Consider the following 27,999-nt stretch of genomic DNA (forward strand, 5'->3'; position numbering starts at 1 on the left):
CTATAATAGCGGATATTCTTTTTGTTTTAGTTTTTTTGAGAAGTCCTGCATTTGGTAAACTTCATATTTTGTTGACCTTGTATTGTGAAGCGAGGTGGAACAATAACAGTTGCGTTGGCAGATAATTGCTTTGAGATTTTTGCTTTGAGAAAATGGATGTATCCAATCAAAGAGGAATAAGATGAGAAGATTCCATCATTTTATACCCACTGAACACCTGTTGTCATAATGAGGATGGACCACTGTCTTCACTAATAACATTCCAACATTAACACCACCTCTGAACTGTCTGCGTGAAAACGGCTGTCTTATTGGTGATGTAACTCATTCTACTATAGCGTATTGTCTTCCAGCTGGATATATCTGCCTTACAGGAACAAATGTGTTCTTGTATGGAGGGTAAGTGTACCCGTGTGGCTCACCTCTCTCTGGCTGATGGTCATGTTATTCCTGTCATCTCCATCATCACAGCAGAAATATGGGGTCAGACGCCAGGCAGCACTTCAGTTCTTCACATCTGATTGGCCGTCTCCAGAATGTAGAATACAACTCTGGAGGGGAGGGAGCAGGACAGGGACATGGTTGCCATAGCACCCTGCACAAATGTCTCACAAATCAACAGAGGATCACTGTGAGATTTGGTTTGAAAAGAACCCTTGAAGATAATTCCTACTTTTGGCTGTGTGTTCTCGGTGGCCTTGACTCTGAGTCATCTGTGTGGTGTTCCTGGGCTGGAAACAATACAGTGTGTAGTGCACTCAAGTCAAGCACAGTCATTTAAATGCTATTACCATTCTACCTGGCTTTGTCTCCAAATAACCATACAATGTATCATTGACTGCTACGGCTGTATACTGGAGAAATCCTTACGTGATGTGGTTCATGAGTCTGAATGCATAGCCTCTGAACGTCTACTGTGTCGGCTACTGGAAATAAAGATGAGCTGTAAGTCCTTTGACTGGTTCTACATTATCTAAAGAATTGTATTGACTGGGGAACAGATGGCTATGGCAATCCAATCACATTATGCTTGGACTCATTCATAACAGCTGTAACAATCTACTGTCACTACACAAGTCAGAGACAGTTTTGTCACTGCAGGCCAGGCCTTTGTACCTAGGAAGAGACACAGGGGGCACAAATGTGTCACTGCTGGGCCTCTGTACCCCACAGCTGTCAAATCATTTCTCAGATATAAGCTCTGGTTATATTTTTGGAGTTAGGTTTGATCTGTAATGGTCCTAAAAAGTTACGCAGAGGACATTATTTTCATCAACTGGATCTCATTCATTTCTATCTGCTGGCAGAAATGAAAGCAAGGCTTTGACCAGGCGCCATTGCAGCAGTTGGGCTCAGGAGACATTTCCCCCTTAATTCTCAGATAAATAATGCATGCAAGGCTGTGTCTGGAGATATGTCTCAGTTGGCTATAGACCTCCGCTCAAATGCAGGCCTTTGATCAAAATACACAGGGTAGGGAGGGAGACCATAGGATGTCCTTAATTGTCTGTGCCTTACTGGCAGCACAACATTATCCTTGTTGCTTTGATACAGAGCAGCTATGGCTGCACAGAGAGATGGATCCTCCTGATGCATACTAATGTACAGTATACGACATCCAACTGGCTTCTCTCTCAACCACATTTATACTCCAGTCAGATGCACACAGGTACTGTACTCAGAGAAGAGGATGTGCAGGGCTCTGAGGGTGTAATACTGAAGTAGGGAGAGGAGTAGAGATCTCTGACAAAGCAGCAATTCTGGGTGAATAACTCCAGGTCTTCTCACCGAAGAATCACGGAACATTCCAGTCTGTTTTTCCCTCAGAGGTTCCATTGTAGAGATGAACACACAGTGGCCTATACTGCATCTCTCCCACATGGAAACACAACTGCAAGCACTGTGCTTATGCACACACATTCATGTGGCTCATTAGAAGGTGTGACACCGACAGTTGTGTGTGTGCTCAGTGGTGTCCATCTACTATCTGTTGCAATGATTATCATCTCCACTACAAATGAAAGGTGAGAGGGTCGGAGTATAACTATACTACAGTTTCTCATTTCAGATTAAGGGAATGGGATATGGAGAAAATAGTACGTGTTGGAAGGGCATTATTCCAGCTCTGTTAAAATGCCAGGACATTACTATCCTTTCACTGAGAGTTTAAATTTGGTGGTAGTCATCTCATACATATGAGCTTTGTGGTATCTTCAGAGCTTTTTAGAGAGAGATGAACTTACCGCTATTACCTTATTGCGTGTCATCTCTCTCTCTCCTCTCTCTCTCCTGTTCCTTAATTTGTTCTCAATCATTGTCTACACTAGAGGGAGCCGAGACAGGATATACAGTATGTTGGGTAGTGCAGTGCCTCTTAAAGTCGTAAAACTGTTGATTGCACATATCAGTGATGATGGTGGATGATATTCCTTGTGTTTTAACATGGTTCAAATTAGAACCCTGTCTTGAAAACTCAGAATTGAATAGTAATGAAAGCCCAAAATACACAAATATCATGTTGTTGTAGGCATTTTATGTTTGAGTGACTCTCTTAAATGGATTTCTGCATCCCCTTGGTTACCATTTGTTTTCATACCCTCCACCTGTGTTTTGCTGACTCACTCTACTGTATTCAAAAGCCTAAAATGTGGGCACTAATAAGGACAAGGATTTCAATGGCACCGTTTATTACTGCAAATCACCTAATTAAATCAAAGGGAATTCTGTTCCTCGTTCGCCAGCACCATCATCAATCAGCAGTAATGCTGAGTTTCTCTGGAGGGAGTGGGAGATTTCTTTGAAAAGGTTACAAGACATTGTATAATTGTTACATGGTATTGTATAATCTCAACCATTCACTGGGACACAATTTCCCAGCTGGCTCCTGTTTTTTAAAGTCGTGACTCAGTGGGCTACTGCACATCCCCAAACTCTCACGGTTTGTCTGAGCTGCCTGTCCCAGTTGTCAGGGAGTCAACCCCTTTTACTATTGAGCCTGGGTCTGATTCAACATGCCTCTGAGGGACCCCTATTGAGACTGCCAAGGTCCACCGCCACCCCCTCATAGCGTCTATCCATTGACACTGGGGTTTGGCAGGAGAAAGGGAGGGAGGGTGCCCACTCATCCACACTTCCTAGGCAGATCCCAATCTCTCTCAATGTCCCAATGAAAGATCTGGCTTTGCATTTGGCTCAAAGTCACAGTCCGGAAGGCAGGCATCCAAACCAGCTGCTTTATAAAATCTGATGACCATTATATGTGTTTACCTCATTCTTGTCACTGACACAGCTTTTTGTGTGAACTTTCAATGTACCTGATAATGAGGGACCCCTTTATTCATCCGCACACTCTCTTTCAATCCTGTTGTGCTGTTAGAAATGTTGTGAAATCTTATGAGTTGGACTTGGCCTCGGCAGGAGTGGTCTGTATACACTGAACCAAAATATAAACGCAACAGGTAAAGTGTTGGTCCCATGTTTGATGAGCTGGAAAACAAATCCCAGAAATGTTCCATACACACATAAAGCTAATTTCTCTCAAATGTTGTGAACAAATTTGTTTACATTCCTGTTAGTGAGCATTTCTCCTTTGCCAAAAAATAATCTCGCCACAGGTGTGGCATATTAAGAAGCTGATTAAGTAGCATGATCATTACACAGGTGCACCTTGTGCTGGGGACAATAAAAGGCCACTTTAAACTGTGCAGTTTTGTCGCACAACACGATGCCACAGATGTCTCAAGTTTTGAGGGAGTGTGCAATTGGCATGCTGACTACAGGAATGTCCACCAGAGCTGTTCACAGAAAATTGAATGTTCAGTTGTCTACAATAAGCTGCCTCCGTTTTTTTGGTTTGAGAATTTGGCAGTACGTCCAACTGGCCTCATAACCGCAGACCACCTGTAACCATGCCAGCCCAGGACATCCACACATTCTTCACCTGTGGGATCGTCTGGGGGGAGGGGGGGGTGTCTATAATAAAGCCCTTTTGTGGGGAAAAACTCATTCTGATTGGCTGCTCAGTCATGTGAAATCCATAGATTAAGGCCTAATGAATTTATTTTATTTCAATTGACTGATTTCCTTATATGAACTGTAACTCAGTAAAATCTTTGAAATTGTTGCATGTTGCGTTTATATTTTTCTTCAATATAATTATGTTCTATATATATGTTCTACTATACTATACTATATTCGGAAAAGCTGACCACGACTCCATTTTGCTGATCCCTACAGGCAGAAACTAAAACAAGAGGCTCCCACGCTGAGGTCTGTCCAACGCTGGTCCGACCAAGCTGACTCCACACTCCAAGACTGCTTCCATCACGTGGACTGGGACATGTTTCGTATTGCGTCAGATAAAAATATTGACGAATACGCTGATTCGGTGTGCGAGTTCATTAGAACGTGCGTCGAAGATGTCGTTTCCATAGCAACGATAACCTAACCAGAAACCGTGGATTGATGGCAGCATTCGCGTGAAACTGAAAGCGCGAACCACTGCTTTTAATCAGGGCAAGGTGTCTGGTAACATGTCCGAATATAAACAATGCAGCTATTCCCTCCGCAAGGCTATTAAACAAGCTAAGCGTCAGTACAGAGACAAAGTGGAATCTCAATTCAATGGCTCAGACACAAGAGGCATGTGGCAGGGTCTACAGTCAATCACGGACTACAAGAAGAAACCCAGCCCAGTCACGGACCAGGATGTCTTGCTCCCAGGCAGACTAAATAACTTTTTGCCCGCTTTGAGGACAATACAGTGCCACTGACACGGCCTGCAACGAAAACATGCGGTCTCTCCTTCACTGCAGCCGAGGTGAGTAAGACATTTAAACGTGTTAACCCTCGCAAGGCTGCAGGCCCAGACGGCATCCCCAGCCGCGCCCTCAGAGCATGCGCAGACCAGCTGGCCGGTGTGTTTACGGACATATTCAATCAATCCCTATACCAGTCTGCTGTTCCCACATGCTTCAAGAGGGCCACCATTGTTCCTGTTCCCAAGAAAGCTAAGGTAACTGAGCTAAACGACTACCGCCCGTAGCACTCACTTCCGTCATCATGAAGTGCTTTGAGAGACTAGTCAAGGACCATATCACCTCCACCCTACCTGACACCCTAGACCCACTCCAATTTGCTTACCGCCCAAATAGGTCCACAGACGATGCAATCTCAACCACACTGCACACTGCCCTAACCCACCTGGACAAGAGGAATACCTATGTGAGAATGCTGTTCATCGACTACAGCTCGGCATTCAACACCATAGTACCCTCCAAGCTCGTCATCAAGCTCGAGACACTGGGTCTCGACCCCGCCCTGTGCAACTGGGTACTTGACTTCCTGACGGGCCGCCCCAGGTGGTGAGGGTAGGCAACAACATCTCCTCCCCGCTGATCCTCAACACGGGGCCCCACAAGGGTGCGTTCTGAGCCCTCTCCTGTACTCCCTGTTCACCCACGACTGCGTGGCCACGCACGCCTCCAACTCAATCATCAAGTTTGCGGACGACACAACAGTGGTAGGCTTGATTACCAACAACGACGAGACGGCCTACAGGGAGGAGGTGAGGGCCCTCGGAGTGTGGTGTCAGGAAAATAACCTCACACTCAACGTCAACAAAACTAAGGAGATGATTGTGGACTTCAGGAAACAGCAGAGGGAACACCCCCTATCCACATCGATGGAACAGTAGTGGAGAGGGTAGCAAGTTTTAAGTTCCTCGGCATACACATCACAGACAAACTGAATTGGTCCCACTCACACTGACAGCGTCGTGAAGAAGGCGCAGCAGCGCCTCTTCAACCTCAGGAGGCTGAAGAAATTCGGCTTGTCACCAAAAGCACTCACAAACTTCTACAGATGCACAATCGAGAGCATCCTGGCGGGCTGTATCACCGCCTGGTACGGCAACTGCTCCGCCCTCAACCGTAAGGCTCTCCAGAGGGTAGTGAGGTCTGCACAACGCATCACCGGGGCAAACTACCTGCCCTCCAGGACACCTACACCACCCGATGTTACAGGAAGGCCATAAAGATCATCAAGGACATCAACCACCCGAACCACTGCCTGTTCACCCCGCTATCATCCAGAAGGCGAGGTCAGTACAGGTGCATCAAAGCTGGGACCGAGAGACTGAAAAACAGCTTCTATCTCAAGGCCATCAGACTGTTAAACAGCCACCACTAACATTGAGTGGCTGCTGCCAACACACTGTCATTGACACTGACCCAACTCCAGCCACTTTAATAATGGGATTGATGGGAAATTATGTAAATATATCACTAGCCACTTTAAACAATGCTACCTTATATAATGTTACTTACCCTACATTATTCCTCTCATATGCATACGTATATACTGTACTCTACATCATCGACTGCATCCTTATGTAATACATGTATCACTAGCCACTTTAACTATGCCACTTTGTTTGGTCCTTCTGTGGCTCAGTTGGTAGAGCATGGCGCTTGTAACGCCAGGGTAGTGGGTTCGATTCCCGGGACCACCCATATGTAGAATGTATGCACACATGACTGTAAGTCGCTTTGGATAAAAGCGTCAGCTAAATGGCATATATATATATATATTGTTTACTTTGTCTACATACTCATTTCATATGTATATACTGTACTCGATACCATCTACTGTATGCTGCTCTGTACCATCACTCATTCATATATCCTTATGTACATATTCTTTATCCCCTTACACTGTGTATAAGACAGTAGTTTTGGAATTGTTAGTTAGATTACTTGTTGGTTATCACTGCATTGTCGGAACTAGAAGCACAAGCATTTCGCTACATTCGCATTAACATCTGCTAACCATGTGTATGTGACAAATAAAATTTGATTTGATTTGATTTGATTTGATTTGATGACTGCTCCAAATTGGCAACTGTCACTCCGCTTTTTCAATGCCTTTGCTTAGCGACCTTCAAGGCCAATCCTAAGGGACATTGGCTGTCAGGCATTCATCACATCTCTCTCTCTCCCCCTCTGAGCTGTCAAGGAGAGTTTAAGGGATTCAGGGTCAACAGGTTGTGTTAAAGGCAATAATAAGCCTATGTGCCAAAGACCTCCAGACGCAACCCAAAAAGATTAAACCCATGCTTTCTGTAACTGGCTTATGTTATCAATCAGTGTTAATAAATACATTTGATTTTGCCAGAAAAATGTGTGTGTGTACGCGCGCGTGTGTGTGTGTGTGTGTGTGTGTGTGTGTGTGTGTGTGTGTGTGTGTGTGTGTGTGTGTGTGTGTGTGTGTGTGTGTGTGTGTGTGTGTTTGTGTGTGTGTGTGTGTTCAGAAGCAGTGATTTCTCTGTGTTATTAAGGCATTGCTTTCAGTCAACATTGATTTTCTGAAGCAAAGACATTTTTACAGAAGATATGTCTCCCCAGAATACGTAGGTATACACGGCCAAGAAATATCAACAGATAGCTCTGACCACTTTGAATATGCCTGAAAATGATCTTTCATTTACAGTGCAACCAGAAGAAAACATGAATGTGTAAGCATGTGTAGGCTATCAATCATGCCCAAGGAGATAGAGTTCAATACTGTCCATTAATAATTCAATAATAATGGAATGAATGGCAGGCCAACAAATACAGATAATAATTCAAATCCCAATGCTACACCTTTCCAACGTCATCACCAGATGAGACCAACGGGCGTTACAATCTGGGGGACACTGTTACAGAGGATGGAGAGTATACATACTTTAATGAAATACAAGTGAAATTTGATGTTTTTGCTCGTTGTGATCTGGAAATTACGCGATGATGTATTTAATCGAAATAGACGGGAACATGCCTGCGTGCGCGCAACAAATGGAGTAACCCATGCATTCGTCAAATTATTGACAAGCTTGTCAACTTGCGCGCACTGATTTTTTCCCTTCACATTCCAAATGGTATAACCTATAGAAAGTGAGTTCCTGAATCGATGTGCACCACATCTCAACTCCCATTCGTTCGAGGAGGAAACGCAAGAACTGGTGAGAAATATCGGCGTGGCATCTAAACCCAGATTTTATTTTCGTGTCACGTTGAACCCTATTTAGCAACACCCCATAGAAGTCATGGAAGGAGTCAGCAGCAACAGGAACATGTCATACAGTCGATGGAGTTATGACAGGTAAGCGCTTATCATTTGTCAACATTTACCTTGTTATGCGAGCTGATATCACCAACTTGCCAGCAGAACCTCTCCTTTGCCTTTGTTTAGCAGGCTACCATTGTCATATCTAATCAGAAGTTGGTTGTGATTGATAAACCAATATATATATATATATATATATATATATATATATATATCCTGATATTGATAGAATATGTATTAGGCTGTCATGCAGTCTACACTGTAAATCAGTTGTTATCATGAAGCATTTTGAGACTGGCATGACAAATTTGATATGACCTAGATAAGTGTGTGTGTGTGTGTGTGTGTGTGTGTGTGTGTGTGTGTGTGTGTGTGTGTGTGTGTGTGTGTGTGTGTGTGTGTGTGTGTCGAAGCAGTGATTTGTCTGTGATACTACAACCATATTGCTTCTGGTCAATGTTGATTTCCTGAAACAAATACAATGTGACGGATCCTAGGAGGCTTACATTTTCTGTTTTTTCTTCTCTTATTTTAACTCGCGGTCAGTTGAAACAGCTTTCAGTATATTTGAGTTGTAGTAAGCTTTGTCAGCACTGGTACAGTAAGTGGGGAAATAACTTATTTGTCTATTTCTGCATCAAACCGCTACAGTACAGAGCGTTGCTTGCTAGTCTTTATGTTCTGACTATAAGGCCTTTCCTTATTGGTCAGCAGACATAAGCACACACAGTCAGTCAGTAAGCAACATCCCACTGAGCACACACTGGTTGAATCAACATTGTTTCCACCTCTTTTCAATAAAATGACGTTGAACCAACATGGAATAGACGTTGAATTGACGTTTGTGCCCAGTGGGATGCTTGTGGCCCGGCTCTCTTAAGCTCTTACATTGTGATTGGTATTCTAGACACCGTAACTGTGCTGATTGGGCATCCCAAGAGAATGCAGCGAGAGATTCTGGGTCTCCTACAGCTTCATACAATTTCTTTCAGCTCTGTGCAACAATGGGGGTGGGGAGAAGAGAGGGAGATTAAGCTGAAGCCTCTCAGCACGTCTCCTAGGCAGTAACACATTCTTAATGTTTGATGTTTTTGTGTTCATGATATACAGTACCAGACAAATGTTTAGACACACCTACTCATTCCAGGTTTTTTCTTTATTTGTACTATTTTCTACATTGTAGAATAATAGTGAAGACATCCAAACTATGAAATGACACGTGAAATCAAATCAAATTTTATTAGTCACATTCGCCGAAGACTTACAGTGAAATGCTTACATACGAGCCCCTAACCAACAGTGATGTTTAAAAAAATACGGATAAGAATAAGAAATAAAAGTAGCAAGTAATTGACGAGCAACAGTAAAAAATAACAATATATACAGGGGGTGCCGGTACAGAGTCAATGTGCGGGGGCACCGGTTAGTTGAGGTAGTATGTACATGTAGTAACCTAAAAAGTGTTAAACAAATACAAATATATTTTATATTTGAGATTCTTCAAATAGCCACCCTTTGCCTTGATCACAGCTTTGCACACACTTGGCATTCTCTAAACCAGCTTTATGAGGTTGTCACCTGGAAACCATTTCAGTTAACAGGTGTGCCTTATAATATTAAAAGATCATTTATGGAATTTACTTCCTTCTTAATGAATTTGAGCCAATCAGTTGTGTTGTGACAAGGTAGGGGGGTTTACAGAAGATGGCCCTATTTGGTAAAATACCAAGTCCATATTATGGCAAGAACAGCTCAAATAAGCAAAGAGAAACAACAGTCCATCTTTCTTTAAGACATGACGGTCAGTCAATACGGAAAAGATCAAGAACTTTAAAAGTTTCTTCACGTGCAGTCGCAAAAGCGATCAAGCGCTATGATGAAACTGGCTCCCATGAGGACCGCCACAGGAAAGGAAGATCCAGAGTTTCCTCTGCTGCAGAGGATAAGTTCATTAGAGTTACCAGCCTCAGATATTGCAGCACAACAGACACATCTCAACTTCAACTGTTCAGAGGAGACTGCGTGAATCAGGCCTTCATGGTCAAACCACTACTAAAGGACACCAATAAAGGTCAAGACACACGAGCAATGGACATTAGACCGGTGGAAATCTGTCCTTTGACCTGATGAGTCCAAATGTGAGATTTTTGGTTCCAAATGCGGTGTCTTTGTGAGACGCAGAGTGAAGCATGGAGGAGGTGTGATGGTGTGGGGGTGCTTTGCTGGTGACACTGTCTGTGATTTATTTAGAATGCAAGGCACACTTAACCAGCATGACTAACACAGCATTCTGCAGCGATATGCCATCCCATCTGGTTTGCACTTAGTGGGACTATCATTTGTTTTTCAACAGGACAATGACCCAAAACACACCTCCAGGCTTTGTAAGGGCACCAAGGAGAGAGATGGAGTGCTGCATCAGATGACCTAGCCTCCACAATTACCCAACCTCAACCTTATTTGAGATGGTTGTGGATGATTTGAACCGCAGAGTGAAGGAAAAGCAGCCAACAAGTGCTCAGCATATGTGGGAACTCCTTCAAGTCTGTTGGAAAAGCATTCCAGGTGAAGCTGGTTGAGCGAATGCCAAGAGTGTGCATAGCTGTCATTAAGACAAATGGTGGCTACTTTGAAGAATCTAAAATACATTTTGATTTGTTTACCCTTTTTTGGTTGATACATGATTCCATGTGTTATTTCATAGTTTTGATGTCTTCACTATTATTTGACAATGTGAAAATAGTCCAAATAAATAAAAACATTTGAATGAGTAGGTGCTGTATATAACATGCAAATGAATAGAGGCAGGCTGCTCTGCTCCTAAAATGTGACTGAGAGAGATGTAATGGTTTGTTGTGTGGAGAGATGTCAGAAGCTGTTCATTACTGTGGTGCTTGATCCATGTTTGACACACTAGTGATGTCTGTATGCAGTACACATGAAATGGCACTCCATCATACACGTGTCACGCAGGTTTGACACTTGAAATACAGTCATAAAAAGGCAGCTGACACAAACAACAAACATCAACATCCACAGTTAATAACCCACTTACAAACTAAACAGCAGCTCTTGTATGTATTTATTCTGGCTACGATACTATGGGTATGGTATGTTAAATGTAAGTAATGATTGCTCCAGCTTCTATGCTGTGCATCTCTCACTGTTAGAGGGGAATTTGATCCTGCTTACATTTTTCATTCCAATTTATGAGTTCCCTCCGGCTGGCCTCAGGTTCATTAGAAAATGTTTCTGGGCCGCATGTAGACTCGACGGTGCTGCTATGGTTTGAATATGCTCTGCTCATGGACCAGGTGTGTGTTTGTTCAGGCATCGTAATTCATGGCTGTGCCTGCGAAGGTAGGAGCAGTGCACTCACAATGTGTTAGTTCAACAGGCCTTGCAGCCAGTACGCACAGCAACCACAGAGCGATGGAGAGCCAAGGTGGTGAGGGGAGATACTATTCAACGAGAGGAGGGGATCACATTCTCACAGATTGTGTTTTCATAATTATTGTGTGTCTGCTGAAAACATCTACATAAATGCCAGTAGATCTCATTAGTCTCTGATTTGGTATCGCCTCACATGCTACATTGCAGTTTTACAGCACTTCTTTATGGACCTCTAACAATTCCTTCTTTTACAGAAGGAACCTATTACATATCAATTATTTAATGCAATAATGAAGCCAGGACTACAATAAAGTGCATTACTGCAGGGGCAAACTTTTTACGTAATCATTTGATGTTTTTTGTGTTGGTGAGTAGTGTTGGTGAGAGTGAGCCATTTTCTGTGTGTGCTGCCATTGTATTTCTGAGAACATCTCTGGGGGTTAATGCACTGTTGGAGTATTGATGGTCCACGCTGCACACCTGCTTCTACGTCACAGATGAATGGGTGATGACACGGGGTACCGACGTGTGAGCGCTCACATCTATAATCTGTGTAGTGGAGGGGAATGACACACACACACACACACAGAGAGACACTGTAGGCGCTAGGCAGGCATACAACATAGCTCATGGCTGTTAATATTGTAACGCCAATAATGACATACGGTGCATAGTACATTAAATGCACACACACACACACGCACATACATATTACTGTGTGTACTAACATATAAACTTTGGTACGAGTTCATATGCTATGTAGACACTGATCTACAGACAGGAAGCACTATTTACTTTAATCGTATGACTAAATAGAGTAGAAAAAGTATATGATTCCCACATCCTAACCGGTCTGTCTTACTGTTATTGATAATAGTGTTCTGTCTCAGTAACACAGGGTTAGTTCCATTTTTAAAAGGACCCATGAGCACCAACATAGGAGCATGTCAAATGAAAGCTAAGAGTCTCTTTTTAACATTTTTTTATTAAGGCATATCCATTTTTCAACCCTTTTCCATCCTAAAAATTTGGAATGGGCAAAGGCTTAGATTTCTGGTCAAACAGATGAAAAAGGGGTCTTGCAAAACATCTACCAGAAAAAGTCCTTAAAGGTACTACAAATACATCAAAGACCCTTGCCAACTACTATCAACACATATATTTAGTTTTGGATACATTTTTCTGCCTTCTGCAAGTTTAAGAAACATTGCCTTGTGGCTTGAAATTCCGTTACCAAAAAACCACATGCTGTATCTTTTAAGATATTTTCTATTTTCTCTCCCTCATGAGGAGGGATGATAATTAAAATTCACAGAAGTAACAAGTATAGGTACACCTATCAATTAGATAGTGTTTTTACTGATATCAATTTTGTTTATGAATTATTAAGTGATTAAAACTTAATTTCGTTACCAAATCGGTAACGGAATTTAAATAAAAATGGGTAATGGAATTTAAATAAAATGGGTAATGGAATTTAAATAAAATGGGTAATGGAATTTAAATAAAATGGGTAATGGAATTTAAATAAAATGGGTAATGGAATTTAAATAAAATGGGTAATGGAATTTAAATAAAATGGGTAATGGAATTTAAATAAAATGGGTAATGGAATTTCTGTGATTGAATTGACTACAATGGGAAATCATAGTAGTCATTAACCACAGTTGGGTTCACACGTTTGGATGGCACAGTACAGCAAACAAAAGCATAGTACTGTGTAGAGTACAGTAGAGTTCAGGACACTATTGCACTGAACTCTACTGTACTGAACTATAATCTACTTTGTCTTCTACTTTTACTGAACTCTACTCTACTGTACTCTTCTGAGCTCTACTGTGCTATACTTGATGTCAAACTAGTGAAACATAGATATCTAGTATTGGTTCAGATTTAGTCCAGACCAATAAATGTGGTCTTGTTTGGGGGCAGAGCTCATTAAAATAATAGCCAGTGTGTAGAATAATACCCAAATATGCAAAGGAGGATATTGTATATTTATACATTTTGTGTAGCTATTTAAGATAGATCATCATGAAGTGAATGACATTAATATCCATAATTATGCATTTCTGTGTTGTACAAATCGGGGCTCCATGATGAAATTCTGTTACCGCAATTCCAATACCAGATTTAAATCCACTTCACTTATGTCAGGCTGCTGGTAAGAAGTCTGGTGCAGGAGAGCGGAGAGTTGTGATCAGGCGCACACTGTAATTGGCAGAAGTGACAACAGACAGAAGCAACTGCGTCAATCTCCAGCCAATTGGCAAAAGTGCAAAGAGCGACAGTCACAATCATGCATAAGTTAAACAATTAAACAAACTCGGGTTCAACACGGTACCCGTGGAAAAACCAGCCTGGCTCGTAACATGAAACACGTAACAAAACAGTTCCACACAAAGACATGGGGGAAACTGAGGGAATATATATGTAGTGTGATTAGGGAATGTAAACCAGGTGTGCGGGGAAACAAGACAAAACAAATGAAACAACGACAAGTGGAGCGGCGATCGCTAGAAGACCGGTGACTGTAACGAGTTTCCTCCTCTTCTTCCGAAGAGGAGAGGCGAAACGGATCAGAGGACCAATACGCGGCGTGGTAATTTTCCATGGTACTTTTTAATGCTTTAAGGTACACATGAACAAACTAACAAAACAAAAAAATGTGAAAACTCAAATTACAGTCCTATCTGGTGCACACACAGAGACAGGAAACAATCACCCACAAACACACAGTGAAACCCAGGCCACCTAAGTATGATTCTCAATCAGAGACAACTAATGACACCTGCCTCTGATTGAGAACCATACTAGGCCGAAACATAGAAATTCCCAAAACCTAGACAAACAAACATAGACTGCCCACCCAACTCACGCCCTGACCATACTAACTAAACACAAAACACAGAAAATAAAGGTCAGAACGTGACAGACGTCTACCGCCCGAACGCTGCCCGAACAAGGAGAGGAGCCGACTTCGGCGGAAATCGTGACAACTTACTGTAGTTCAATAACCAAAATAGATTTTTTTCAAAGTCAATGTGTGATGTCATAGCTGACACCATTCGATCTGCATACATGTTGAATTTTTATTTGGAGCAGATATTTAACTAATGTGGACAAACTTTTAGAGATTTTACTAAATCTTGGTATCTGCACAGTTCTTCCACTAAATGTGTTTTTTGTCAAATGTTCAGTGTAAATTGGTCAACGTAGTCATTGTGTATAGAGGTGTATGCATCTAAGTAAATAACAGTGTCTGTCTGCCTCTTATTGACTCAGAATGGAACAGAGGGGGCCTGGGTTGGAGAGAGCGGGGGCCTGGGTTGGAGATAGCCGGGGCCTGGGTTGGAGTGAGCGGGGGCCTGGGTTGAGAGAGAGGGGGGCCTGGGTTGGAGAGCGAGGGGGGGCCTGGGTTGGCGAGCGAGGGGGGCCTGGGTTGGCCAGCGAGGGGGGGGGGGCTGGGTTGGCGAACGAGAGGGGGCCTGGGTTGGAGAGCGAGGGAGAACGAAGGGGCTGGGTTTGGACACAAGTGGGCAGATTTATAGGGGTTACACATTTTAGAGACTGTTTTCAAAACACTGCTGTTGCAAGGCCCAGACTGAATTCTGCTCTGTCAGTGCCATACACAGGTTGGTGTGTGTGTCTGTGAGTGAGGTCAGGGCTCTGCTGGGGCCATTAGCCAGGATTTTGATTGCAAACACATCACTGATGGATAATATCTGATGGTTGTAATATCAATGTAACAATGTAGGTCCTATGTTGAGAACTGTTCCAATAACTGGCCCTAGCAGTATATAGAGCACTCAATAGGTCTTAATCCAGTTCCCTGAGGCTTCACATCAAGGGCCATGGCATTGATGGTCAATCATTTCCAGTTGCAATCTTCAAGGCTTCAAAAACACAGCCCCCCAGGAATGTATAGTTTTAGGCTCCTGTAACCATATGCTTTCTGAGTTTAGTTGGGTAAACACAAAATTCATGAGCTTGGTATATGATTTCCTCAGAGCATAAAGCTGTATCATGTTTGGGCCATTGTCTATCAGTAGTTAATTGAAGCCTATCCTCCTACCCTCTATTACCTCTAATTGGATCCCATCTGAGGAATCTGTTGGAAGGGGAGAGTGCTTGTCGTCAGGCAAAGTTATTGTTCCAGAAGTAATGAATTATGAGACCAAGAGACCACTATGAGGGGAGCAGCTGTCTGCTTTTACCTGGGTTTCTACTAAATAGCTAGTGTGAATAAGAAGCATTACCACTGAGACTGTTCTGGGAACTGCTGCTTTGCTCTGAGGAGTGCGCTACACTTCAGTAATTATAGCCCCCAATCAGATAGTGGTGCTGGAAGTGGAAATGCTTTTTACCAATATGTTGTTTAGGGAGGCACACTGTAGATTAGATGAGATGAATATTTCAATAATAGGCAGCTGGAGACAACCATGTTCACAGATGTTGCCTTTGGCTTTTATAAAACGGTTTATACTTTCAGTTTATACTAAGGTCTCAAATATCCTATTTATATTTTACATGTAAAACTACAGTAATGTTTCTATCCTCAAAACCTAATTTTACTGCCTAAGATATAGATTCACCCAGCTGGCTGTAGAGCACAGCTCCAGACTGGTCTGGTTGGCAGTACATTCATATGAATATTTATTTAAATGCAGCATCTTGCCAGCAGCTATCAAAATATATTATAATTCTTGGGTAGCTGTATGCGTTTTTCTGTGTCAACCTCTAAGAGGAGTGGGATTTAAGTTATGCTTAACTCAGTTTCTTTAGCAGTCTGACAGACCTTAATATCTTACCTGTGTGACAGGACTACGACCACGACTGTAGGGCTGAGGTGCTTTTGTCTCTGTTTTCAAGGATTTTTCCAAAGGGTTTGAATGTTTCCCCACCATCCTCAATCTGACTTTATTGTCATTTGTCATACTCTCATACACTACCTCACTTTCCCAACCTCAAAACATAGAGTGATATCAATCTGGTGGCATGGTAGAAAGGAAGTCGTTGTTCTGTTTGGTCCTTTGCTTGAGATGTCCTGGTTGTGTTCTTAATGGGACCCCATTCCCTTTATAGTGCCCCAGACCGTGTTCAATAGGTGCTATTACCTAGAATCTGGCTACTGTATATCACATGATTATAGTTTATTACTTTTCAGCTGAATCCCAGTGTTTGAATGATGTTTATTGACTGCAATATATGGCACAGTGTTCACTGATAGCTTGAATGGTAGGATGTTGAACATAGTGATGAAAGAGTGTATGTACACTACCGTTCAAATGTTTGGGGCCACTAAGACATTTTAAGAAACACATTTTTGTCGATTTAAAATAACATCAAATTGATCAGAAATACAGTGTAGACATTGTTAGTAATAAACTATAATCATGTGATATACAGTAGCCAGATTCTAGGTAATAGCACCTAGAGCTGGAAACAGCAGATTTTGTATGGACTTTGTATGGACTATCTACATACGCGTACAGAGGCCCATTATCAGCAACCATCACACCTGTGTTCCAATAGCACGTTGTGTTAGCTGATCCAAGTTTATAATTTTCAAAGGCTAATTGATTATTAGTAAACCCTTTTGCAATTATGTTAGCACAGCTAAAAACTGTTGTTATGATTAAAGAAGCAATGGGGCGGCAGGGTGGCCTAGTAGTTAGAGCATTGGACTAGTAACCGGAAGGTTGCAAGTTCAAACCCCGAGCTGACAAGGTACAAATCTGTCGTTCTGCCCCTGAACAGGCTGAGTTAACCCACTGTTCCTTGGCCGTCATTGAAAATAAGAATTTGTTCTTAACTGACTTGCCTGGTTAAATAAAGGTAAAATAATAATAATAATAATCAAATAAAACTGGCCTTTAGACTAGTTGAGTGTCTGGAGCATCAGCATTTGGGTACCTGCACCTTTTTGAGCACTTGAGTGTCTTGTTAGGATTATGGAGGATGTACCATATACGTACTATATCTTACCCCTTGGCTGTGACTGGGCTGGTGTACAGTATATGGAGATGTTATTACAGTGTTCACATCCACGTGTTCACATCCACTTCCAGACAGGCTGCTATTTAATGATCAGAAGCTGCACTGCAGTTTTGTCACAATGGAGAGAGAATTTAATTGGTAAACAATCTTCTTTTCAAAGCATAGTTGCGCAGTATGTTAAGAAAATGTCATTAGATTTTCCAATTAAAATACAATTGGTTACTTATGTCATTTGAAATGGAATGTTTCTGTAACTGAAGGGGAGTTTCACTATCAACAAAAAAGATGAGTCAATCTCTATTCTGGCCTGTATTTAGACAGAAATGTACACTCAGGTTTGCTTCCCAAATGCACCGTAAATGACACCCTATTGTTCCTGGTCAAAAGTAGTGTACTACATATTCTTGCCTGCATCCAGATTTAAGAGACAGACTGGTCTCAGTCTACTGTATGCTAAACCTCTCTTTTGATTAATTGATCTTAGCGCAGGGAAGGTTGACCTCTGGTATGCTGTGTGGAATGCTCACCATGTTTTAAAGTAATAGTCAGCGCTTGACTTGGGTGAGCTCCTGTTCCTCTTATTGAACATTAGTTCAGAAGTCTTGTGGAGCTCTTGCACCCAAATGTAAACAGCACCGGCCCCTATTTCAGTCCAAGTCGAGCATTGGTAATAGTGGGTACTGTGGAGACAGTCAGACTCTTTTTTTTTAGTAATAGGGGTTTCTTACTGTAGAAATAAATTGGACTATTATTATAAGCCTCGGCACGCTGACTGTCTGTTGGATACTACTATCTCTATAATTCATGGCCAGAATAATGCATGAGATCTCTCTACTGGCTCTACAGCAGGTTTCATTGTCAATTTCATTTGGTTCATTATTGGGTGAGATTCTGGTCCAAGTTAAAAAGTTATAATTATACCCTGTCTTATTCATTGAGACATGTTGGTATTACTTTATGGGAGTATTGCAGACCACTGCCTGTGAATGGTAGTGACTGAGTCTAACTCTCCTACACTACTATAGTCAGTGTTTATATGTTGCAATGTCATGATAGTGTCACGGTACACTGTCGACCTCCTCGTCCCTTACTTTCCCAAGGACACAAAGTGTTTTGAGAAGAGAACAAACCTCGAAGTGAGTTAATAGTGGAGGACTGCAGCACGTGCACTGCCTGAGCTGTAGAGATCATTAAGGCGAGTGTGGAGCACCTCTTGTTAAAGCCAAAGTGTGCTGGGCCAACTGCAAAGACAGCAATTAGAGCTGGTAGCTGCCTGCCTGCAACTGACGATCACAGTGAATGCTACGTATATAATTATATAGCTAGGCTCTAAAGGATACCAGAGCTGGAAAAGTAAATAGCCAATTTCACTGCTTGTGTTTTGTAGGTATGGAAGGGGCTTGTGTTTGTGTAAAGAAGCCTTATAGTGTGATGACTAGATGGTTCCGTTGTGAAGGGAAAATGGGAAATTACGAGTAGTTATGGTTAGGTCTTTATACACTGTGTACAAAACATAAGGAACACCTGCTCTTTCCATGACATAGACTGACCATGTGAATCCAGGTGAAAGATATGATCCCTTATTGATGTCACTTGTTAAATCCACTTCAATCAGTGGAGATGAGAGGATGAGACCGGTTAAAGAAGATTTATAATCCTTGAGACAGTTGAGACATGGATTGTGTATTTGCGCTATTGAGCGTGTGGATGGGCAAGACAAAATATTTAAGTGCCTTTTGAAGGGGTTATGGTAGTAGGTGCCAGGCACACCGGTTTGAATGTATCAAGAACTGCAACGCTGCTGGGTTTTTCACTTTCAACAGTTTCCTGTGTGTATCAAGTTTTGGGATTCGTTCCTTGTTCCTTTATAAGAAGCAGAGACTAGAAAAGACTGGAACAATATTAAACATTATAATGAAAATATATATATATTGTTAATATGTAGTCTATGACCCTATTAATGTAAGGAAGACCCCTCCCCTTCTATTAATACAACATGAGCATAATCAATTATTATAATACATCAAACATTTGTTATACAGCCCCTATCATGACCCCAAAGTGAACCTGACACAAGAATGGTTCACCACCCAAAGGACATCCAGCCAACTTGACACTGTGGAATGCATTGGAGTCAACATGGGCCAGCATCCCTGTGGAACACTTTGGACACCTTGTAAAATTGAGGCTGTTCTGAGGGCAAAGGGGGGCAACTCAATATTAGGAAGCTGTTCCTAATGTCTTGTACACTTAGTGTATGATTCTACATAGTAACAGTATTATAAATCATGTTGGAGTTGTAGGTACCCCTCCATAGATGCTGACCTTCTAACCATGAAATGGAGTGCTTAGTGTATGTAGGGGTAGACAGGTACTGTAGACTGGCCATGCAGTGAACACCCTGAAATAACTTCACTGGACTCTCTTTAAACTGGAAACCATATATCCTGCGTCTGCATTTATTGTAGCTGGGGATTTTAACAAAACTAATCTGAAAACAAGTCTCCTTAAATTTTTATCAGCATATCGAATGTGCGACTCGAGCTGGCAGCAATCAAACAGACAAAGTAGAGTTACAATTCAACACACAAACACGAGATGTATGTGGCAGGGTCTACAGTCAATCACGGATTACAAAAAGAAAACCAGCCCCGTCGCAGACACTGACATCTTGCTCCCAGACAAATTAAACTACTTCTTTGCTCATTTTGAGGACAATACAGTGCCACTGACAAGGTCCGCTACCAAAACCTGTGGGCTCTCCTTCACTGTGGCCAACGTGAGTAAAACATTTAAATGTGTTAACCCTCGCAAGGCTGCTGGCTCAGATGGCATCCAGAGCCGTAACCTCAGAGCATGCGCGCATGAGCAGACCAGCTAACTGGTGTGTTTACGGACATATTCAATCAATCCCTATCCCAGTCTGCTGTGCCCACATGCTTCAAGAGGGCCACCATTGTTCCTGTTCCCAAGAAAGCTAAGGTAACTGAGCTAAACAACTATCGCCCTGTAGCACTCACTTCTGTCATCATCAAGTGCTTTGAGAGACTATCCAAGGATCATATCACCTCCACCCTACCTGATACCCTAGACCCACTCCAATTTGCTTACCGCCCCAATAGATCCACAGACGATACAATCACACTGCACACTGCCCTAACCCATCTGGACAAGAGGAATACCTATGAAAGAATGCTGTTCATCGACTACAGCTCAGCATTTAACACCATAGTACCCTCCAAACTCGTCATTAAGCTCGAGACCCTGGGTCTTGACCCCGCCCTGTGCAACTGGGTCCTGGACAACTGACTGGCCGCCCCCAGGTGGTGAGGGTAGAAAACAACATCTCCACCCCGCTGATCCTCAACACTGGGGCCCAACAAGGGTGCGTTCTCAGCCCTCTCCTGTGCTCCCTGTTCACCCATGACTACTTGGCCATGCATGCCTCCAACTCAATCAACAAGTTTACAGATGACACTACAGTGGTAGGCTTGATTACCAACAACGACGAGACGGCCTACAGGGAGGAGGTGAGGGCCCTCGGAGTGTGGTGTCAGGAAAATAACCTCGCATTCAACGTCAAGAAAACAAAGGAGATGATCGTGGACTTCAGGAAACAGCAGAGGGATCCACATTGACGGGACAGTAGTGGAGAAGGTGAAAAGTTTTAAGTTCCTCGGCGTACACATCACGGCCAAACTGAAATGGTCCACCCACACAGACAGCATGGTGAAGAAGGCGGAACAGCACCTCTTCAACCTCAGGAGGCTTAAGAAATTTGGCTTGTCACCGAAAACTCACAAACTTTTACAGATGCACAAACGAGAGCATCCTGTTGGGCTGTATCACAGCCTGGTACGGAAGCTGCTCCGCCCACAACCGTAAGGCTCTCCAGAGGGTAGTGAGGTCTGCACAAATCATCACCGGGGGCAAACTACCTGCCCTCCAGGACACTTACAGCACCCAATGTCACAGGAAGGCCAAAAAGATCATCAAGGACATCAACTACCCGAGCCACTGCCTGTTCACCCCACTATCATCCAGAAGGCGTGGTCAGTACAGGTGCATCAAAGCTGGGTCTGATAGAAGCTGTTTTTCAGTCTATCTCAAGGCCATCAGACTGTTAAACAGTCATCACTAACATTGAGTGGCTGCTGCCAACATACAGACTCAAATCTCAAGCCACTTTAATAATTAATAATTGGATGTAATAAATGTATCACTAGCCACTTTAAACAATGCCACTTTATATAATGTTTACATACCCTACATTACTCATCTCATATGTATATACTGTACTCTATACCATCTACTGCATCTTGTCTATGCCGCACGGCCATCGCTCATCCATGTATTTACATGTACATTCTTATTCATCCCATTACACGTGTGTGTGTGTGTGTGTGTGTATATAAGGTAGTTGTTGTGAAATTGTTAGATATTACTGCACTGTCGGAACTAGAAGCACAAGCATTTCGCTACACTCGCATTAACATCTGCTAACCATGTGTATGTGACCAATGAAATTTGATTTGACTCCCAGACTATTCATTTGTCTTGTAATTTTCTATTAGTCCTCATGCTCCGCTCTGCTTGTGAATGAGCATAACAACAGAACACAAGCAGTAAAATCTCTGATAATTACTGTGTGGTCTCTGGAGGTGTTTTGAACATATCTGATATGTAAGGAAAGACCCCAACCATCCCAGTCTTTTCACTGAGCAGGGCCTCTTTGTTCCAGTACACTGTCCAATTGCCAGAGTAAGCGGTCAGTGGCAAACTCACACATCATAGACAGGAACTGTCCAAGGTCCTTGCAAATGATGTATATAAACCTTGCATAGCTGATGCTATGTTTTGGCCATGGAGAGACTTTGAAGCCACCGGTCGGCCATATTGTCACTCCTCAGAAAAGCAGTCCTCCATAGGAATGAATGGAATTCTACAATATTTAATTCAAATGTTTTAAGGACAAATTAACATGTATTATTTTGTTTTAGTGGGGAAAGTAACATGAGTACTTTCAAAGTATACTTTAAGGAAAATGTTTTTCTGTTTAGCTCACATAATATAATTTAAAAGAATGCATTAAGGTGACTGTAATAGAATAAACATAGCAAAAACAAATGGTCACAATAGTAAACTAATTTCTATCGCTTCCAAAATATTGTTTACAATGGTGGGGGAGTGCCAAGATGGTGGCTTGTGGCTACAAAACAGCGCCCCCTGTCAGTCATCTAGTGTATATATATAAATCATTGGTCTTTACATTGATCACACACTGATTAACTGTCGTAATACTTCAGCCTTTGACATGTTTCCTTCATGTGGACATTCTTGGAAATGCTCACGGCAATTTAAAAAACATGTTGCTTGCTCTGCACACCTGAAAGCAGTGTTGAGTCAATGAGGAACTCTGACTCCTCTACCCTGGAGGTGGGAGAGGTTGGAGAGAACAAATCCCTATGGACTGGATTAGTCATAAAGCTATAGACAAGCTCTCCATCCACAGACAGGGGAGGCCATGGGAAACCAATCGTTAAACTGGTTGGCTGATTGCAGGCTCCTAGTTGACAACGAGTAGGCCACTGTGTGGGATGGATACCACATTATCTCATCACATTATTGACCACAGATCATCGAGCTGGATGTTCTTTTTCTCGCTCGCTTGCTCGCTGTCTCTGAGCCATTGTTCCCGGATGTAATGATTCACTCACTGTTTCAGCAGAAAAAGTAATAAGAAGGTAAATTGATCATCAGTCCAGCAGCAGGCAGCCTGGGGTTTTTCAGAAATGTATCAGCAGCCTTGGCTGATGCCTCAAGGTGAGCATGGCCATTGTAACACTGGCTCAGGGATAATGATAAATGACTCTTCAATGAAGCAAACATATTATTAAGGCTGTCCTCCTACACACTTGTAGTTGAATGTTATCTTACATTTAAATGTTGTCTTTTTCCTTTCAATATATCATCAAATTATAACTATGCACCTGCAACAAGCAACCTCAGATGTACAAGTGCTTTTCCTAGGTGTTACGAAATTAAAAGCAGATTTTATTTCTTACATTTGTTCTGTCCCTACACCTGTTATGGTTGCATCACCTCCCTCCCCCTGTTTGGTTACATTATATCTAGGTACAATGTGCTTATTCCTACTAAACTGATTTATATTTTTCTTTTCATCTTTGGCAATTACAGTTAAACGAAGGCTTTAGAGAAAAATCATAATCTCAGTGACACACCAGTATTGAGTAACAATGCTTGAATCAGCAGTGAATCACTCAGGACAACAGCAGATTGCAATCAATGTGCCATCGCATCGTGGTGTAAGTATTGAATGCGTGGCTATTATCACAACAGTTGAGAGAAGTGGACAGAAATGGGACTGAAGGAGGAGTACTGGAGTATTGTGGAGGGAAAGGGGGGATACCTAGTCAGTTGTACAACTGAATGCCTTCAACTGAAATGTGTCTTCTGCATTTAACCCAACCCCTCTGAATTAGAGAGGTGCGGGGGGCTGCCTTAATCGACATCCACGTCTTCCGGCGCCCGGGGAACAGTGGGTTAACGGCCTTGCTCAGGGGTAAAACGACAGATTTTTACTTGTCAGCTCGGTGATTCGCTCCATCAACCTTTCGGTTACTGGCCCAATGCTCTAACCACAACGCTACCTGCTGCCCCAATGAGGATGTCCCAGGAGCCCTATTTGAAAGCCTGAGCTGCACACGCCTGTCTTTAACCAGGTGAGGCAGTAGGTTAGCCACCACGTAACAACACATTATTGTCAGATAGCACACTCAGCAGTGTACTGCATTACCTCCAAGTGTAAGAAGACTTTGATGCAGAGTGCACACATGACAACCCAGTTGTGCCCTGATGCACCTGTGTGCTATCCCCTGGTCCAACAGAACATTCAGGTCAGTAGTAATGGTTGGTAGTGGAAGAATATTAAAAATGACAACATTCTATTTTATATCCATTTTATTTTCATAAAATTAAATACATGCTTTGTACAGTATCGTAGATGCATCAATTGCAGCTGGTTGCATCCATTTCCTTGTGTTATATCATGTTCGCTTTAAATCTGTTGCTTTCATTCATAAAAGTAATAAAAACCTCAGAAAGACAGAGTTATTCACCTCTCTCATGGGGTGGGTTATTATTTAGCGTGATAACAGTAAATCTGTCCTGCCTACATTATTGCCTCCCTGGGTCTGCTGAGATTTAGTCCTACAGCAGCCTATGGGTGACTGATACATGATGAGATGAGGCCTTTTCAGAAGGACAGATTTACATCACACTCTGTTTCAGAGGGACTCTGACTGACACCAGAGAGAGAGAAAGAGAGCGCCTGTTCTCCCTGGGGGCGTGTGGTTTCCTGTGTTCACCTTTTGTCTTGTTTTCTTCCCTTCCTAAAATAGGAACTTTAATGTCCCCGAGGGAGGAAATGGTCTGAGACACACAGCAGACATGGAGGTATTTAAATGAAGATGAAGCTAACTGTGTTGGTGCAACTTTATCAAATAATATCTCCTTATTTAATAGAAGGTTTCCTCATCCTCTATAACAACGTTAGTGGTAGACTTCACAGTCTGGCATGAGTAATGTTAGGAAATAGAGTGAAGCAGATTTCTCAGTGGACCTAGGATCTTTTCTTCTGCATTGTCTGTCATTTATGTGAGTGTGAGTGAGAAAGCGTGTTTGTATAGAAGGTTCTTTCCCCACTGTGACAACACTACAGTCACTGGTTCCACAGTGCAACAGTAGAGAACTCCAGATATGTGCAGCCAGTGTAGATGAACAGAGAACAACAGAACTCTCACCTCAGTAGAGCTGAGACCCAATCTTATCTTCTTCTGCCTCTGAAGCATCACAAAGCAGCCATCTGTTGCTCTCCTTTATTCTCCCAATAACACAGCATGTGATGTGCTCTATTTACCCTATCTGACTGGAGATGAGTGAGAGGGTGAGTTAGTGGTACTGCCTGCTGTACCTGACAGACGCTGCCTGACTCACACACACACACACACACAAATGCATGCATGCACACACACGCGCACACACACACACAAATGCATGCATGCACACACACGCACACACACACACACACAAATGCATGCACACACACACACACACACACACAGCTACGTGCTACCAGCCTACCACACATAATCAGTTATCAGGTATTTCTCATGAGAGATTTCAGGGGCGCAGGAGCAGACATACACCAATTCAGACCCTGTTGCTGAACTGTAGGCCTCTTTAATCCTAACCCTGGATGGTAGACCTCTCTAACCCTAAACCTGGATAGTAGACCTCTCGTACCCTAACCCTGGATGGTAGACCTCTCTAACCCTAAACCTGGATAGTAGACCTCTCGTACCCTAACCCTGGATGGTAGACCTCTCTAACCCTAACCCTGCATGGAAGACCTCGAACCCTAACCCTGGATGGTAGACCTCTCTAACCCTAACCCTAGATGGTAGACCTCTCTAACCCTGGATAGTAGACCTCTCGTACCCTAACCCTGGATGGTAGACCTCTCTAACCCTAACCCTGGATAGTAGACCTCTCGTACCCTAACTCTGGATGGTAGACCTCTCTAACCCTAGATGGTAGACCTCTCTAACCCTAACCCTGGATAGTAGACCTCTCTAACCCTAACCCTGGATAGTAGTCCTCTCGTACCCTAACCCTGGATGGTAGACCTCTTTAATCCTAACCCTGGATAGTAGACCTCTCGTACCCTAACCCTGGATGGTAGACCTCTCGAACCCTAACCCTGGATAGTAGATCTCTCTAACCCTAACCCTGGATAGTAGACCTCTCGTACCCTAACCCTGGATGGTAGACCTCTCGTACCCTAACCCTGGATGGTAGACCTCTCTAACCCTAACCCTGGATGGTAGACCTCTCTAACCCTAACCCTGGATGGTAGACCTCTCTAACCCTAACCCTGGATAGTAGACCTCTCGTACCCTAACCCTGGATGGTAGACCTCTCGTACCCTAACCCTGGATGGAAGACCTCTCAAACCCTAACCCTGGATGGAAGACCTCTCAAACCCTAACCCTGGATGGTAGACCTCTCGTACCCTAACCCTGGATGGTAGACCTCTCGTACCCTAACCCTGGATGGTAGACCTCTCGTACCCTAACCCTGGATGGTAGACCTCTCTAACCCTAACCCTGGATGGTAGACCTCTCTAACCCTAACCCTGGATGGTAGACCTCTCAAACCCTAACCCTGGATGGTAGACCTCTCAAACACTAACCCTGGATGGTAGACCTCTCTAACCCTAACCCTGGATGGAAGACCTCTCAAACCCTAACCCTGGATGGTAGACCTCTCAAACCCTAACCCTGGATGGTAGACCTCTCAAACCCTAACCCTGGATAGTAGACCTCTCGTACCCTAACTCTGGATGGTAGACCTCTCTAACCCTAACCCTGGATGGAAGACCTCTCAAACCCTAACCCTGGATGGTAGACCTCTCAAACCCTAACCCTGGATGGTAGACCTCTCGTACCCTAACTCTGGATGGTAGACCTCTCTAACCCTAACCCTGGATGGAAGACCTCTCAAACCCTAACCCTGGATGGTAGACCTCTCAGACCCTAACCCTGGATAGTAGACCTCTCGTACCCTAACTCTGGATGGTAGACTCTCTAACCCTAACCCTGGATGGAAGACCTCTCAAACCCTAACCCTGGATGGTAGACCTCTCAAACCCTAACCCTGGATGGAAGACCTCTCAAACCCTAACCCTGGATGGTAGACCTCTCAAACCCTAACCCTGGATGGTAGACCTCTCGTACCCTAACCCTGGATGGTAGACCTCTCAAACCCTAACCCTGGATGGTAGACCTCTCAAACCCTAACCCTGGATGGTAGACCTCTCGTACCCTAACCCTGGATGGTAGACCTCTCTAACCCTAACCCTAGATGGTAGACCTCTCTAACCCTGGATAGTAGACCTCTCGTACCCTAACCCTGGATGGTAGACCTCTCAAACCCTAACCCTAGATGGTAGACCTCTCTAACCCTGGATAGTAGACCTCTCTAACCCTGGATAGTAGACCTCTCTAACCCTAACCCTGGATAGTAGTCCTCTCGTACCCTAACCCTGGATGGTAGACCTCTTTAATCCTAACCCTGGATAGTAGACCTCTCGTACCCTAACCCTGGATGGTAGACCTCTCGAACCCTAACCCTGGATAGTAGATCTCTCTAACCCTAACCCTGGATAGTAGACCTCTCGTACCCTAACCCTGGATGGTAGACCTCTTGTACCCTAACCCTGGATGGTAGACCTCTCTAACCCTAACCCTGGATGGTAGACCTCTCATACCCTAACTCTGGATGGTAGACCTCTCTAACCCTAACCCTGGATGGTAGACCTCTCTAACCCTAACCCTGGATGGAAGACCTCTCTAACCCTAACCCTGGATGGAAGACCTCTCAAACCCTAACCCTGGATGGTAGACCTCTCAAACCCTA

The 27,999-nt window shown here is 43.2% G+C and overlaps 1 protein-coding gene across 3 annotated transcripts in view; it reads left to right on the plus strand.

The window, feature by feature from the left end:
* Positions 1 to 7,885: 7,885 nt before the first annotated feature.
* The window catches only part of LOC118360402 (tubby protein-like), a 114,419-nt gene continuing 94,305 nt past the window's right edge, over positions 7,886 to 27,999 (plus strand). The window contains exon 1 of one of the 3 annotated variants that reach the window (XM_052484055.1): positions 7,886 to 8,142. In XM_052484055.1, coding sequence (XP_052340015.1) covers positions 8,087 to 8,142 — 56 coding nt within the window. In that variant the 5' untranslated portion in view covers positions 7,886 to 8,086. The remainder of the gene's footprint in view (positions 8,143 to 27,999) is intronic. The other 2 variants (XM_052484077.1, XM_052484069.1) reach the window with 2 other exon arrangements.

Source organism: Oncorhynchus keta, chromosome 2 (genome assembly GCF_023373465.1).
Source record: "Oncorhynchus keta strain PuntledgeMale-10-30-2019 chromosome 2, Oket_V2, whole genome shotgun sequence".
NCBI lineage: Eukaryota > Metazoa > Chordata > Actinopteri > Salmoniformes > Salmonidae > Oncorhynchus > Oncorhynchus keta.